This window comes from Ursus maritimus, unplaced genomic scaffold, assembly GCF_017311325.1.
Source record: "Ursus maritimus isolate PB19 unplaced genomic scaffold, ASM1731132v1 scaffold_2, whole genome shotgun sequence".
In the NCBI taxonomy this organism is placed as follows: Eukaryota; Metazoa; Chordata; class Mammalia; order Carnivora; family Ursidae; genus Ursus; species Ursus maritimus.
In genome coordinates this window covers 64,083,386-64,100,513 of record NW_024424452.1, presented here as the reverse complement: position 1 = coordinate 64,100,513, position 17,128 = coordinate 64,083,386, and the positions used below count along the sequence as shown (strand labels likewise).

General features: G+C 46.1%; 1 protein-coding gene and 1 pseudogene across 5 annotated transcripts in view; one reads left to right on the top strand and one right to left on the bottom strand.

Annotated features, from left to right (window-relative positions):
• Window positions 1–17,128, top strand: part of RGS7 (regulator of G protein signaling 7) — a 530,023-nt gene that overhangs the window by 32,570 nt on the left and 480,325 nt on the right. For 3 of the 5 annotated variants that reach the window (XM_008694602.2, XM_008694610.2, XM_040636051.1), the window contains exon 2: window positions 4,422–4,555. In XM_008694602.2, coding sequence (XP_008692824.1) covers window positions 4,478–4,555 — 78 coding nt within the window. In that variant the 5' untranslated portion in view covers window positions 4,422–4,477. Of the gene's footprint in view, window positions 1–3,367; window positions 3,496–3,937; window positions 4,556–17,128 lie in introns of those variants that run through there. The other 2 variants (XM_040636050.1, XM_008694595.2) reach the window with 2 other exon arrangements.
• On the bottom strand, window positions 11,685–12,528 carry LOC103668844 (annotated as a pseudogene).

Below are 17,128 nucleotides of genomic sequence, written 5' to 3'. Positions count from 1 at the left end.
AGAGGTGTATTATGGGAACAAGACCTTACATAATTGTGAGGGAAGCTGGGGAAGTTATTTTCCAGAAGAAAGCGTTGAAGAATCTGGGAAAAGACACTACTAATTCCCCCTCCCCCAGAGTCTTAGGCAAGTGAATGGGCAAATTGAAGCTTACGGAGGAAGCTGGGGGGCCAGGCATGCCCAGGTGCAGGAGGGAGACCATGAAGGGGAGCTGGCAGAGAAGTCAATGAAAATCTGTAGTCTTTGTGTGGCTGTTGCCTCTGTAGGTCCAGATTCAGGCTTTTGTGAATTGTGTGGGGCTACTCTTGCTCAGGAGAGGAAAGAATTTGGAAAATCTGAAAGTGAAGTGAAGGAGAACAAGAACATGCTAGAACCTTCTGGGACTCAGCACGTGCCAACACCCAAACCGCAAAGACCTTCGAGGAGTAATAGGTGCTGTCTTGCTCTGTTTCCCAATCTTGTAAATTCCTCTGCGCAGTTGCATACAGGCAAGGGGATGCTGGGAAATGTAGTTCCAGCTAATCAAGTCCACACGGAACAAACCACCACAGCCACTTAGTGGTTCTGTGGGTTGTATCGGGCAGTTTACTTAACCATTCTGATCCTCCCCTTCCTTATTGGTGTACTGATGTAAAAGCGATAACAATTATAACTAGGGCTTTAGAGGGTTAAATGAGATAATAATGTAAACAATGTATTACTAAATATAAAAATTATGTATCAGATTACTGTCTTTAGATACATTGATTCATTTAGTTCACATGCATCCATTGTGGACTAGAAACTGTACTATGCCTGGGATATACGTACGGCGTGAGCTACAGACAATATCTGGGCGCCTGGGTGGCTCAGTCAGTTAAGCGTCTGCCTTTGGCTCAGGTCATGGTCTCAGGGTCCTGGCATGGGCCCTGCATCAGCCATTTGGGCTCCCGGCTCAGCGGGGAGTCTTCTTCTCCCTCTGCCCCTCCCTCTGCTCATGCTCCCTCTCTCTGTCTCTGCCTCTCTCTCAAATATGTAAAAATAAAATCTTAAACAGACAATATCCTTGTTATCATGAAGCTGAATCAGACACCAATTAGATATCCAAGCAGAGATGTTAATTAGGTAGGTGGTTGATTTCAGAGCATGGACCTACATTAAAGTTTACACTTGAAAGTTATTAGTATTTAGGTAGCATTTAAAGATAGGGGTCTGATTTAGCTCATGTAGGGAGTGTATATAGATTGAAAGGAGGAGAGGCCCAAAGATTGAGATCTGAGGCACTCCAAAATTTAGGGATGAAAAAGATAAAGCAGAACAAGTAATAGCCTGAGAAATAGCAACCAGTAGTGCAGTGGGGTCACAGCAGCCGAACGTAGAATGTTCTTGACAATGTGAAAGAGATCAACTTCAGCTTCTGCTGAAAGTCACCTGATATGAGAACTGAGAATTCACTATTGGTTTAGTAACATGGAGGTTGTTGCCAGAATAGAATGGGTTCAAGACAAAATAAGAAGTTCTTGGTGCCAATGGAAGCCAAAAAATAGGGCAGGAATAAGTGGAAAGTGTGTCAAGGGAGATTTTATACATAGCTCTATCTACATATAACTAGCTTATGCAAGATTATATATATGTTGATATAGATAAACATATCCTATCTACATGATGGATGGATAGATGGATGGGGTCCCATGCAGCTGGGGTGTATTTTACACCCCGTGTATGAAGTATATACTCTATTCTATCTGTTAGTTTGCTCATTGATGAGAATGATTCATCAGTGCTGAGCAGGGGCAGGGCCCCAAGGGGGTTAGAACCTTTGTCTAGTGATGCAAAGGGGAAAGCCTGCCTTCTTCAGGCAGTTCCTCCTTAAGAGGAAAAATGGTCAAGCTGAGCGAGCATGCCCAGTTATTCTTTCCAAATTTATTAATTCCATTCACGTCAACTTCCCAGAAGCAGACTAAGCTAACGGGGAGAGAGAGGGGCTGAAGGGGAAGAGGTAAGTCTGGTTACAGCTAGAATGTTTAGGAAATAGTAGAGAAGAATTTTTAAAAATGGCAACTTTGGTGAAAAACAGTATAATTTCCAGAGCACAGAATGCCGAAATTTTGGGAACTGTGGAGTGGGAGATGGGTCAAATTATAGTGTGTGTAAAGCAGTCGGGATAGTAACCTTTGCCCTGTAGTGTTTAGAACAGAGAATAGGTTAGGTAAGTCTTTGTTCCTGGGGTGAAACCTGCCTGCCTGGGCGGGACTGGGGAAAGGCCCTGGACCACATGGCTCTGGGCGCGCTCTGAATAGCCGTCCCTACCAGGGGTAACTTCTATTCTGTTTGTACCCAGGGGGTTAAGGAGCAGCTGTCTTGATTATCCTCTGTCTCTCCCCCACACCTGGCCCAGCTGAGGAAAGAAAACTTCAGATATTTATAGCTTCCCAAATCTGCCCCGGAAAGCCAGAGACACAAGTTTCTTTACTGTAACTGGGACAACAGTGATTTTTCTTCTTCATGTCGTTCTAACCCTTACAGAGAATTAGTGACAGCGACTTGAAGACTAGTTCCGGGGGGTCAGCACCCCAGGCCCTCTTTGAAACCTGCCATGGGGTGAGAGCTGTGGCAGAGAGGTGAGTCCTCTGAGCACCTCCCTCCCAAGGAGGCAGCACGCACCGGGGATGGCCCTTGGGTTTCACAGGTGGCAAGGTTTCCAGCTCGAGCTTGCAGCCTCCAAATCGGTCCCCATTTCTCAAACTTAGGAGGAAGCTGTGAAAGCCGCAGGCAGCGGGCTGAGTGGCTCAATTGGTCCTGGCCATCTTCTTCACTCCTAGGACTTCTCAGTGTGTCTCTACTCTCGTCATTTAAGCACAGCGATAATCAATCATCTGCTGCCCTCGCACTGTCAGCGGAGTCAGCAGGCACGTGATGAAACGCGCCGGCTGCGCGGGGCTCCCTCCATCCCTGCATCCCTGCATCCCTGCATCCCCGCATCCCTCCATCCGCCCGCCCGCCCTGCCCTTCCGGCTGGCGCTCGCCGCCCCGCGCGGGTTCCCAGGCCGCCCGCGGCGCGGACACCGGCGGCCGCGCGGGGAGGGCGCCCGCGGGGCCGGGGCGCGAGGGCGGCCGGCGGGGGCGGCGCGCAGAGCTCCGGCGCCCAGGAGCCGCACCTCCGGCCGCCCGGCCCACGTGACCGCCCTCCGCCCGCCTCCCAGTCGCGCGCACGGGCCGGCGCCTCGGCTCCCGCGCGCGCTCGGCGGGTCCCCGTGCCCGGGAGCAGAGGCGGCGGAGGGAGCGGGCCGGCCAGGCGGCGGGGAGGGGGGCAGCGGGCGCGAGCGGCGGGCTGCCGGGGGCCGCCTGTGCACGGCGGCGGCGACGGCGGCGGTCGCCTGAGCCGCGCGGTTCCGCATCCGCCGAGTGTGATGAGGCTGCCCTGCCTCGCCGCTCCGCCAGCCGCCCGCTGACCGCGCCGGCACCCAGCGCGCCCGGGAGGGCACACGCCGCGGGGCCGTGACCTTGGCCGACGAGGTAAATAGGGGCGGTGGGAAGGGGGGAGGCGGCGCCGCCTCGCGCGCCCCGCGCCTCGTCTTCGCACTCCCACCCGCGCTCGGCGCCCCGCCGCGCGGCCGCCCCGGGAGCCCCGCGTCCCGGCCGGGCTGCGGGCACCGCGCTCGCCCGGGTCCGCGGTGCTGACACCGCTGCCATTTGTGGCGCCGGGAGAGCCGGGCGGCGGGAGCTGGGGCTCGCCGGCTTGCTCCAGTTGGGCCGGTGGCTCTCGGGCTCCTGCAGTCGGGCTGCTGCCCGCGGTGACCCAGGTACTCGCCGAAGGGTGGACGGCCACCAGTTCCTGTGGCCGGGACGGATTCTGGTGCCTTCTGGCGAAGACTGGGCAGGGTTCCGTCCTGACTTCCGAAGCGGAGTGGAGAGGAGGGGACCCGGGGCGCGCAGCGCGGGCAGGTGGCAGTGGGCGAAGCTCCTTCGGCTCCGTGTGGGAGACCCGGGGGAACGAAGGGAGAATGCCGCGCGAAAGGGGCCTGTGTGATGCGCTGCCGGTGGGGAACTAGCCAGATCACCTGGGAGCGAGGGTGCTGCCTTTCCGCCCTTTTGGGAAAACATCATCAAGTCGAGATGCAAGTGTTGGGAGACCTGAGAACTCGGTAGCGCAGACGTGGTAACCGTGGGTTTTTAGGGGAGCATCCGATACTTTTTAAAATGAGTATCCAGAAGATCAAGTCAGTTAAAACCGGAGCCAAATGACTATTCTAACTAAAAGATTGTCATTTCTTACAACTCCCTGAGGTTACTGTAGGTGTAAAATCAGTTTTTTTAAAAAAATCTATTTCTGTGCCCCTTCCTCCAGCCAGCCCGGCATGTAAGTATGCTCCATGTGGGGTGGTCACCCCCCTTGAGCACCACCATTCGTATCTCACTGAAGTCTCCCTCACCCTTTGCAGCGCGCAGACCAGTAATTCCAGTATCTGAGATCTCAGCGGACCAACTGTGGGGTGACATGGCCCAGGGGAATAATTACACGCAGACCAGCAACGGGGTCGCAGACGAATCACCCAACATGCTGGTGTACAGAAAGGTAAGAATGTCCTCACTTTCTTGGAGAAAGGGAAACTTTTGGCTTCTTTGACTTTGTTTTTCCCCCAGAGTAACGTGTATATCAATTTTGTGGCCTCATGGGTTTCCCATATTGCCAAATACTGCACACTCTCCTTGAAGACAACCTGATGTTCTCATCTGTGTAGAGACACAATGAACTAAATGCGGCCAGCCGTCCCCTGCCCGCTCCTTTCCCTGCTGATTTCACATAGATTAATCTGTAATCAGCAATATCAGCAGGTTTGGGCATCCCACATATTTTGTTATGCATGTGATTTTCTAGCATCCGTAATAGTTGTTAGAAGCTTTTTCATATGCTCCCCCTAAGCATTTGGGTTGTCAGGATTATGTAAATGCATAACATTTTAGAAATGAAAAGACCACTTTGCAGTTCTTCGACAAGAGTGAATGTGCCTGGGAATCTATGGTTGGTTTAAAGATTTTACTTGTGACTAAACAATTCTTTTTTTTTTTTTTTTTGGTCTTAGACTAAATTATTTTTTACTTTGGGTTATTTTTATGATTTTGTTTATGGGTATTTTAGTGCCATATGACCATTAAATAAACCTGTATATTCAGAGCTCCCCCCCCCCCAAACGGATCTGACAGCTTTCTACATGTTATAACAATGCTATCAGCAACAAACTTCTAGACACTGAGCCATCATAAAGATACATTTGAATATTGTGTGTGCTTTGGAGTGGTTGCTTAGGTAACTTCATTCTGGTCACAATCAACAATACTACTAAAATTAAGGAAGTAATATTCTTTATTTAACTTCTGTACCAGTTGTTCCTATTGCGTTTTATGCTGGGATTATTTTTCTTTAGCATATTATCTGTAGTGCTTATTGGGCAAGATTTTTTTAGTTAATGTTAGCAGTGACAAAAAAGAAAATCATAGCTTGGAATCAAGGAAATTGTTAAAGGTCTAATTGGTGTGAGCCCCTTGGGGAGTCCAGGTAAGTTTGTAAATGTTCTTTCATGAATACAGCTGGAAAGCGCTATGCTACCTTGCTCTGTACTAAATCCCAACTTTCTGCTATGTGGGCCAAAATCATTAAGAGGCGGTGATGAATATGTGTTTGAGGGAATATTGTTATGGGTTTATTGTGAAGGTTCATGGGCATCCTGACACAGCGTTGGTGGTTTTTTTCTCTAGCCTTACAGACGGTACTGTGTTGTGTACCTGTGAATGCAGTTTTCTGTGTCTGGGACAACACAGTATGATAGGAAATAAAAATTGGAGATGAGTTGCCTGTTTTAGACTTAAAGTATTCCAATTGGATAAATTAAGGACATAATCCACTTGAGCCTAAATTATTACTATTGTATTCCTACATCAATTGAAAAAACTGGATATTTGCCACCCATTCTATATAGAGTTTGTTCTGAGAAGAGCTATTTGGAGGGCAGTTAATGTGTTTTTAAATAAGTTACAGTGTTTTCATTGTTTGGTATGCTTTTAATATTATATGCAAGAGGTGGCAATTATAAATTCTATCTTATAGGTGTGTACGTGCGGAGAGCTGGACTTTAGGGTGTGAGACTACAGTGGTTAGCTGCTCTTGTTCAGTCAAACACTATATTCCTTTTCTGGTTCCTTATAGAAGATGGGGGCTACGTTGATCAGACACCTAACGCTTGTCTTGATTAGAAATAAGCTTAGGGTGACATGAATCCAGGTATCTCATTTAGTCAATTATTGTGAGAATGAATGAAAAAGTGAGACTGGGAGCTTTAGAAATAGTTACTAGGTTATAGAGTCTTACCTGAGCTTCTTCATGCTCATTTTGAATTTATTCTGCAGATTGTTGCATTGGCACCAAATCGCGGCTAGTACTGCTTGTAAGTTGACAGACTGTGACTTCAGGGAGGGGGTACGATGCCTGATTCCCTTAAACATTATTATTTTGTTGGTTAAGCTTGGAACTCCGTGCGCTACTTCTTCTGCCCTCCTTTTATTAGCTCTTTGTTTTGTATTAATGGCACAATTTACTTTTAGAACATATTTCTCTGAAAAATCGTTATTAGAAAAAAAATAAGTTAGTGATTTGTACTCGTGATGTGTAACTATGGACTGCCTATGTATTCTTTTATTCTGTGAGCATATGTATTTTGCGTTTGTGATATAAAGAAGAATGTATAAATAGCAGATAATTTATATAATGAAACACACATCAAAGTGGCCCATGTCTGTGTGGAGACACACTGTCCGACATCATGGTTTCATGTGACTGTTTGCCAGTTTCTTGTGTCTTCTATGTTCTATGGGCTTTACAGTTAATATATTTTCAGTAGAGGCCAAATTTTACTGTGAAGAACCGCAGAGTAGTGGGAGAGGGGTGTGGGACTACTGTATGTTACTAGGGTATGCCATCTGCTGCACCTGCTTGAAGGAGAAAGCACTGTGTTACAAATGCTGATCAATCATGAAGTCAGTCACAGGTTTAGGAAAGAGCTTGGTACCACGGTGCATTCCTCAGTAGCAGTGCAGAGAGTGGATAACCTGCTGTTTTATCAGTTCTCACCAGTTTTCTACTTCTGCTTCCCTGTGGCAACACTGTTCTCGGAAGTAGGTTCTGGGCTAGAAACATTCTTAGTGTTCTCACCTTTTCCCCTCCCCCGTAGGACACCTCTTGGTTACTCTAAGGATTCTCGTGATTTACACACACTGAAGATATGTATGTGCTGTTTCCATTTTGTCTGGGTAGGCTATGAATGACACATAGTGACATTCCTGTGAATGAATGACAGGTAGTAACCGTCCTGTGAGGGAGGGAGACTGAGTGGTTAGCAAAGTGGAGTGCACAGAAAAGAGCTGGGATGCGTGCCTTTCTCCTGTTCCTCAACTGTCTCTCCTATTACGATTATCCTCACATGGATTAAAGGTGTTCCTCCAAATGATAGGAAGATTCCAAGGGTCTCTTTTCCATGGAGAATTCTGTAGTGGTGTTATGGGAAAATGCACGGTGGCTGGGACAATGGTAATGCTGCCTCACGGTCAAGGTTGGGACCTGCAGGTCGGTCTGGGATGTTTGTGAGTACCTCTTTGGCTTCATGTGAGGGATCTCAGGTGGAAAGACGGGTGAAATCCATAAAGGGGATTAAGAGATACAAACTTCCAACTATAAAATAAATAACTCCTGGAGGTGAAAAGTACAGCATAGGGACTATAAGTTAATATTTTAATAATGTTGCATGGTGATGAATGGTGATGACATGTAGTGTGGTGAGCTCTGAGTAATATGTACAGCTGTTGTATCAGTATGTTGTAACCTGAAACTAATATAACTTTGCAAGTTAATTATACTTAACTTAAACAGAATTTTAAAAATGAAGGGTCTCTCTAGGCTTCATTTGAGGTCATAGGTACACTTTAAAAATCCGTATGGATGAAATATATGCCTTGTCAATTTTCCAACTCATAATGCTGTTTTCTTTCATAAGCACGTGATTAAAGTGAGAGAGTTTCTGCCGTTTTATGTGTTTGAGAACACCTTATTGAAAAGCTCATAAAATAGGAGACTTGGCCACATTTAATTTTGGGGCTTTCTAGGCTCCCTTCAGACAGGCCTTACCTAGAGTGGAATTAGGAGTAATCAGCTTCCTTAAGAAGAGACCCCCTTAGTGCCAACTTGCCTTGGCTTTGGGCTAGCTTCTTGAAACATTTGTTAGAGGGGACGGCTTTGAACTCAGTTTTGTTCAAATACTGCTTGCGTTCTTGCTCTCTTCTGGGCAGACTCCCCGTTCTGGGCGTGGCGCTGGCTGTAGAGGACGGCTGCGCTGACCCAGGGTACAGGGAGACACATTCCACGTTCGGCGTCTGGCCAGCATGTAGCCCACTAGACGGTATACATCACTTTTTGTCCAGCAGCTGACATTCCTGCATTTGAAAAACAAAATATCTAGGGCACTTTGGGGCCAGTATTTCAAATTGGCTGGAATGCTGGCTTTTCACTAGCAAGAATGCTCAAAATGACCAATAATTTCTGATATTACTGTAGCAACCGTTTATGCTTCAACTGCTGAAAAAGAAAATCAAAATATTTCCTCGTTCGCTACCTTAGTGGGATGCATGTGTTTTTGGTGATAGCAAACCCGCGTGTCCGCCACACCTGCGCCCTCCCCTTCCCACCCCTCCCAGTCCTTGCCCACCCTCCCCTCCGTGCTCTTCTCTTCTCTTCATTTCCCATGCATCTTCCAGTTGCTTCTTCCAGGAGAATCTCCCATACTCCTTCCAGTTGCTTCTTCCTTTTAATTTCTTCTTTTCAAAACAGACCTAAGCATGAAGGTAAGTTTTCCCTGAGATGATGCTCTGTTGAGTTGTAAAAGGGAAAACGATGCCTTTTGGATAAGACAGCAGAGTCCAGTCTGGTTTGGGTACCTGTTATGCACACGCTCTTGCAGGGACACTTTTAAACTTGGTCGCATATGCACCATAGGGTCCAGGATGTCGGGGTGTGGATGTGGTGTGGCAGACTGTTAGTATTTCAGGACCCACTGCTCAGAAGAGGAAGGTGGGCCCACTGGCCTTTCCTGCAAAAAGGTGCGGTGGGAGCTGTCACCCCAGTAGGACAAGTCCCCATCCTGATTGGCTTGACCTAGACCTTGCCTTTGAAAGCTATGTGTGAAGTCCGTTGCACGTGCCCTGAGATTCCCATGAGCGTACACATACCCATAAGAAAGGGGAGGGACTTGCTTCTTCCTTGGAAGAAATGGAGCCACTGACGTTCCTTGCCTCTTAGGGGTGGAGTTAGCTGACATTTTCTACACTAACTGAGTGCTTCTGTCTCTTTCGGTTTGTCCAGTTTGGTCAGTCTTGGAGGTGTCAATATCCCCACCCCCTCCCTAAACTCCATGATAAAAAATAACCATTGACATTTTGAACCTTGCTTGTCTTGGTCTTTCTGGGTTTAGGGTGCTGGTGAAGAATATTTATGGTAAGAGAAAGGCCCATGAGAAAAGAGAGGGATGTTTGCAAATAGGTCATCACAAAAGACCCGAGCCTTTAAGCCTTCAGATTTCTCAATTAAGGGCTTCCATGGGAGGCAGGGGCCAGGACACGTGTCTTGCTATTGCTGAAAAATTCCAGAATGGAATGTCTTCTAGAAATTAGATTATTTGAAAGCACCTTTCTAGACTAAGGGAGATTACCTACTATAAATATGAACTTAATCTGTCTGAATCAAATGCAGACTTATTTTCCCCTCAGTGACATAAATACTGACATGTGCCCCGAGATAGAATAGGACCGTCATCTGTGATATTTTTGCTGAGAAGCAGACATTTTATGAGTAATAATTCAATGATGGATTTTGTATAATAATTAACTTGAGTTCAGAGCAGGAAAGCCTTCCACGGTGAGCTTTTCCCTCCCCAGTTGTTGCTGGCCAGTGCTATTTGTGGGATTAAGATAAGGATTTGTGGCCTGAATTTTATTTCCTGTGTTTCCCACCTCCAGCCTCCCCGAATCTAATTGATCAGAAGAGAGTGCAGATGTAGGAAAGAGAAGCTGTCTAGGGATTTTATTGCCTCCTAATAGCCTTTGTGGTTCTACTGAGTGATGGAGAGCAGGGTATTTTTAGGTGGTGTGGGTGATGGAATGTGTTCACTGCAGAGAATATGGAAATATTTTGGATTTGGGTAGTTTGGTGACATAATAAATGTTAAGTCTCCTTGAAAAACAGAACTGTGGAAAATAAGCAACAGAGATGCTTGGCCCTCTCTCCCCCTCTCATATCAGTGAAAAGGAGGCATTGGAAGGTCAGGGTGACAGGGACTTCTGTCTTACAAAACACCAATCTAATTATAAAATAATTGTAAATGATAAAGTGGGTACCCGGTTCCATAGGGAAAAAAAGGCCCACTTCTCTCTGCCATTTGCCCGAGGCAATATGAAAATTTAACTTACCCTCTTTTCAGTTCCCTTTCTCTTGTGTCTAATTCAATTAACAAAGGTCTCAGGACATCGGAACTCTAATAGGCAGTCATGGACTTGGTTCCAATTCCATTAAAACTGCCACCTGGTGTAGGCTGGAATATTTTGGCTGAAGAACCCGTCCAGAAAGATGAGTTGCTGTTCTGTCTTCTGAAGAAATATAGAGGAAAAGGGCAGCTTTGTGACATGAGCTGGGTTCTTAAGCATAAGTCTAGGAGCCTTCTCATTTTATGTCCTTCCTGGTTATTAGCAAGTAAACATTTTCTCAAGGAGCCAGTGTATTAAAGTAGAAACATGTGCAGGACAGTTGCGTGGTCTTGGTTTTAAATCTTGGCTTTGCCAGTGTTTATCTGTCCTGTTGTGGGTTAGTGGCTGAATCCTTTCACTTCAGTTTCCTTATCTATAAAAGAAAGAAAACCAGAAGTGTTTCCTGCGTAGAGCTGTTTGGTGGCAAGATGAGTCACCTAGGGAAGTGTCTCGTAGAGACCCTAACACATACTAGATCATCAATAAACACCATAACAACAGTAATAGTAATTATTATTCCTGTTGATTTAATTAAAATTATTAAACATCTTGTATGTGCCATGGGAACCACTGTGTTGTTAAATTTTTTGATAAAGGGAAAAGGGTGAGTATTTCCATGTCTTCCTGAAAGTTAGGGAGGCAGATTCCGTAGGCTGTTTTGGTAGTACCATTTTCATAACACGTACAATGTCCTTTCTAACATTACTTAGTCCTGTGTAGCTAGCTTCTCCTTTTTTTTTTTTTTTTTGGCTAGCTTCTACTTTTTAATAAGCTCTTTGAAGTATTATCTTATATATCTCTGAAGTCTGTACAGTTCCTTGAATATTATGTAAACTAAATAAAGCCTTTGAATCCGGGAATTTCAGAAGTGAAAGGGAACTTAGAATTTGTCCACTTTTTCATTTTGCGGATGATGAAATTGAGGATTAGAGAAGTAACACAATTTGTCTGTAGTCACACAGCTTGAATTCAGGTCTTTATTTGTCTTTTGATGGCTTTTTCTTTTATTTAATTTTATTTACTTATTTTAATTTTTTTAAGGTTTTTTCATTTATTTTAGAGAGAGAGCACACGCCATTGAGTGGGGGAAGGGGCAAAGGGAAAGAATCTCAAGCAGACTGTGTGCTGAGCACAGAGCCTGCCACGGGCTCGATCTCAGGCTCCTGACATCATGACCTGAGCTGAAAGCAAGAGTCCAACACTTAACGGACTGAACTGCCCAGGCGCCTCAATCTATTTTTTACAATAGAATAAGCAGTTCTCTTGATTCCTGCAGATATGGAAGGCTGTTCGGTGATATTCAGAACCACCGCAGTAATGGTGGTTTTCCTGATTCGTGTGTAGTCTACGGTAATTACAAGGCATTTCTAGTCTCAAACTGCTGTCAAACCAGTAAGACTGCATTCAGGCATCCATCATTTTCAGGATGTTGGTAACCTGGGCATCTTTCCCCCAAATAACCTTGTCTCCTTGTGTTACAAGGCTCAGCTCACTCATGTTCACCTCCAGGACAGTACCTTTGGTAATAACACCCAAAGTTGTACATAGTGGGGAAGAGGGTTTCTTTCTTACACCAAGCACTTGTAGGCAAAATGTGGCTTTCACTTCAGGATGTGTTACATGGGCCTTTTTGACACATAAGCCCATTGGCCTAATGAATCTTTCATAATTAGGTGGTTTTCGAGTAAAGCCATCTCCAACAAAGCAGACCTAAGTAACCATCCACTTCCATGCTTTCTTCCTTCTCTTTCCTGTTTGAATAACTTTTAATACTTCTTTTTCCCTGGGCAGGAACCTTGGGCAGAGGAGCTCCCATTTCTCTGCTTTTTCTTTTCGTTTTTGTTGAATCATATTGAAAAGTACTTTAGGTGGGGACTGTCCCTCCCTGGCCAGTAGATATGCAGATGCTGCTCCTTGTGGAGTCTTCCCGTCATTCTTCTGTTCAGTGTTTCTCTTTTCATGCGCCTTTTTTTTCCCCCCCAGATTTTATTTGTCTATTTGACAGAGAGAAAGAGAGAGAGAGCGTGAGAGCACAAGGGGGAGTGGGAGAGGGAGAAGCAGACTCCCACTGAGCAGGGAGCCTGACTAGGGGCTGGATCCCAGGACCCTGGGATCGTGACCTGAGCCGAAGGCAGGCGCTTCACTGACTGAGCCCCCCAGGCGGCCCTCTTGTCATGCGTCTCGATAGTTTATTCTCAGCATGCCGCTGCTCGTGGTAGAGCTTAGCTTTCTGACCAGTCATCTTTTTTGCTTTCTTTGAATGTTCATGAGGCTCTTGATCTTGCTTCTTTCTCTTTTTCTCATGGTGACCGAAGGATAGCCATCGCACTTCCGGTGTCACTCGTATGTTTGGTGGCCCAGTGATGGACACAGAGCCGCTGGGTACAGCTGCTGGGACACCAAGAAGCTCTCGATTTTCGTGCATCACAGACCTGTGAGCTGACTCCACACAGTGTGTGATGGAAACGAGACAGTCCCGAAACGACCAAGTCCAGATAAAGCGCGACACGTCGGTTCTGAGCTCTGTTCTTCATGTTTTTTCTCTCTTTTCAAATAAACGCAGTCAGGCCTTGTGTGTAGTTCGATGTCAGTAAGGAATCAGCACCCTGGTCGCTCCATGGCATCCTTGGGTTACCGCAGGATGCCTGACTGCTCACGGGAGATGGTTATGGGATTGCGTTTCCCTGCCCCTGGACTCTCGTTTGGAGAGGAGCGATAAGGTGTGGAGCGTGGTCTGCCCCACTGTGCGAGTAGCTCTGTGCTTGATCTGATCCTGGCTGGAAATTGTAGGCGGATGAAAACACAGAGCGTGGTGCCCGACGGCAGCACTGTCCCACGGAACTTCCTGCCTTGGTGGAAAGACCCATGCATGGACTGGCTGATATGGCGGACACCAGCACGGGGGCAGTGGAACACTTGAAATGTGACTCTCCCTGGACATGAATCTTAAATTACACTTAATTTTAAGTGATTTAAAATTAAATAACCCCCTGTGGCCAGTGATCATTATATTTGACAGTGTTACGGAGCAAAGAGCTTTGGGGAAACAGCATCCAACCCAAGAGAAGAGATAAAAGAATATGCTGTCCCTAGGCTGACACTGGGCACACGGTGCTTGCAACAAAGTTGGGCTCAACAAATGATTTTTAAAGGGAATTAAATAGAAGTGAAGTTTTGAAGGAAGACCGTAGCCTGATAAGGAGATGGTAGATATTAGGATGAAGGAGTAGTTGGTTTACTTATTTATTTTGTCATCCTGTGGAAACTTTCAGTGTCAGGAGAGGGTGGCTCTGCCAAGGCGAGAAGACAGTGGCTGTGGGACCGAAGCCTGCAGGCACCGGCCAGCAAGGGCGCTCGCGGGCGCTTGGATGACGCGCCGATGTCAGAGGCCTTTCGGCTGCTCCCCATCTTGTGGCATCTCAGAGACGCATTCTAGCCATTCTAATTCCTCACAAGAACGAGAAAAAACGAGAAGCTTCCCCGTAAAAGGGCTTTACAGTGGTTGGAATCCTTGTTGAGGATTTAAAATTGGGGTATAAGGAATCCCCCCCTTTTTTCTTTTTAAGCTCACTTCTCTTTCCTGCGTCTGAGAAAGTCGGAAGGAAGCCGAGAAGCCCATGGGGATGTAGCATTGAGAGAGGGCTGGGCCTCCTGGTCGACCCGCAGGGCTGGCTGCGGGTTCCTGGGCACCCCGCACTAGCTGTGCCAGCGTGGGCACCCTTCTCACCTTCTCTGAGTTTCATTTCTGTCGTAGAATGACAGAGACTGCGTCACAGAATCTTGGAGAAGGTGAAATGAAATGTCAGTGAAAATGTGTGATGGAGAGTGACTGACAGTTAATACTTGTGGACGCTTTTTGGGAATTGCGGAAATTACTGAGACTCCTTAAAAGAGTGAACTTTGCAGAAGGCTTCCTGATAAGTCTTTCCCGGCTTGCCAAGTGTCCCCATGGCTGTGGGTCATTGAGAAGCTCAGTTGACATGATTTCCCCTGTTTGGTCGTTGCTGGAAGATGTCAGAAACAATATAAATCTACATGACCTTCTTTGGCCACTCAAAGCTTTTGAATGTCAGGCCGACTGATTCAGTAGCTGCTTTTTCTCTTGTTCAGAAATCCAGGAAGATTTTTCACCCCTATTTAAGATGACATATCCCAAACATTTTGAAGAAAATTAAGTGCCACATAGAAAGAACACATTTTACCAACATTTCTGTCACCAAACTTTTCTAGGTACATTTGCTCTGGTATTTAAGGCCATGTGTCACTTGCTCTGGGTTATAACTTCGTGTTTTGTTCTGACTTTTGGTTTATTGTTAATTAGAATAGTTGCCATTTATTGAGTGCTTACCTTATGTCCGCTTCTCTACAAATATTACCCATCTTCCTTAAAACAGCGTTGCATGTTGGTTATTAGTGTCCTGTTGGTCTAAGCAGACAGCTGACACTGACCCCTGCAGGCTGCCCAGGATCGCCGGGGGTTAGTGGCAGAGCTGGTGCTCTTCGTGGAGGTGGAGACGCCTGTCTTTCACTGCTGTGTTCCCAGCACCTACAAAAGTGGCACGTACTTGTGTATAAATGCACGGACGAGTGAACGGACAAACAAATGAGTGCTTCGTGCAAAGACCCTGCTGTTGCCTCTTCGTCACATTGCTTCCAATTAAATTAGCGAACAGTCACGACACTCCGAATTTAGTTCCTTTCACTCCATGTGCACTGAGCCTGGGCTCTGTCCCAGCCCCGTCGTCGGCCCTGGGGACAGAGCCGTGGGCAAGGCAGACAGCCTCTGTGCCCTCATTGTGCTTATGTCACGGTGGCAAAGACAGATGTCAAGCAACTCATCAGGCTGATGAGTGACGTGAAAGGGGAAGAGCTGGGTGATACGGAAATCTATTCATGTTTGGTCACCTGGTTCCTAAAATAACTTCTATGTTGATCTGTATCTTCTTGTTGCCGACCTGCGTGCCTAGCACAGCGCCCGAGGTCATACAGCTTCTGACGCTTAGTGAGTCCACAGTCAGGGAACTGAATGGAGCTAAGCTAATGTTGAAAACGCTCAGGGCTTTACTGAGACAACTGAGGCAACGGTGTTGATCTTGTTCCTCAGAAGACGAGGTGTCTCCTTCCATAGGTTGTCAGTCAGGCCACCCCCATTCTGGCGACTCGGGGTTGATGAGGCCGTCCTTCGCCAGCAAGAAAGGGGAGAGAGAGAAAGGTGCTTGTTAAGTGAGCTTAAGGCTTTGCAGTCAGACTCCTGGATTAAAACTGACATAATACCTGTGAATTTGAACCGGATAACTTTGCTTCTTTGAGTCTCCGTTTCCTCATCTGTGAAATGGGGATGGGAATAGGTTATTCTGAGGAGCACATCAATAGTGCATGTAAAGCCTGGATGAGTCAGAAACATTCAGTATATTTTAGCTCTTTCTTAAAAAAGCCCAAAGGAAAGGAACTGGGTTTCCCTATAAATGGAAGTGGAAATATCTAGGGAGCACTTCCCTTTGAAAATTTTCTTTCTTACACATATTTTAGAATTTGCTGCTCTTCAGTGCTCTTGATAATTTTGTTAAAAATTGTTTCATACCATAAAAGTACAGTAAAAATCACCTAAAATGTTCAATTATGGTACAATTCAAACAGATACATCATTAGAAAAAATAATAGAAGGGGCTGCATGTGCCATCACATAGCGTAACAGTCGTTAACCACGGGCAAATCGTGTTTCGTTTGCGCTTCACAACGGACGCTGCCCCCGGGGGATTATTTTGAGGCAAATCTCAGAAAACATATCTTTTAAGGTCTAAATTCCTTCATATGTGTATGGGGTACTTCCTTTTAAGGAAGATAAACGTAAATGAAATGATAATTATTCTTTTATTCATCCTGAGTCCTTCCTATGATGGCACATCCTACTCCGGGAGTTTTTTTAATTTTTTAAATATTTGCCCAAAAGGGTCTGTCATCTTTCTTTTTTCTTTTTTTATTGTGGTAAAATACACATATCATAAAATTTACCATTTTAACCATTTTTAAGTGTACAGTTCAGAGGCATTAAGGATATTCACAGTGTGGTGTAACCATCACCACCCTCCACCTCCCAAAACTGAAACTTGCACCATTAAACACCAATTTCCTAGTCTTCTCTTTCAGCCCTGGCAGCCGCCAGGCCACCTTATGGATGCGGCTGCTCTTGGGACCGCATGTAAAGGGAGTCGTAGTGTCTTTGTCCTTTTGTGACTGGCTTCTTTCCCTCATATGATGTCCTCAGGGTTCATCCATGCTCTGTTACATATCAGAATTTTCTTTCTTTTTAAGGCTGAATACTGCACCGTATGGGTCTATGTCACATTTTGTTTGAATGTCATCTGTCGCTGGGCACTTGGGTCGCTGCCCCTTTGGCTGTTGTGAATAATGCTGCAGCGAACACGGGTGTGCAGATGGCTCCTTGAGTCCCCGCTCTCCCCTCCGGAGTTGGAATTGCTGGATCGTATGGTAAATGTATCTTTAATTTTTTTGAGGAGCCGTCGTACCGATGTCCTTAGTCGCTGCAGCATTTTACATGTTACGGAGCACAAAGGTCGTAGGTCTG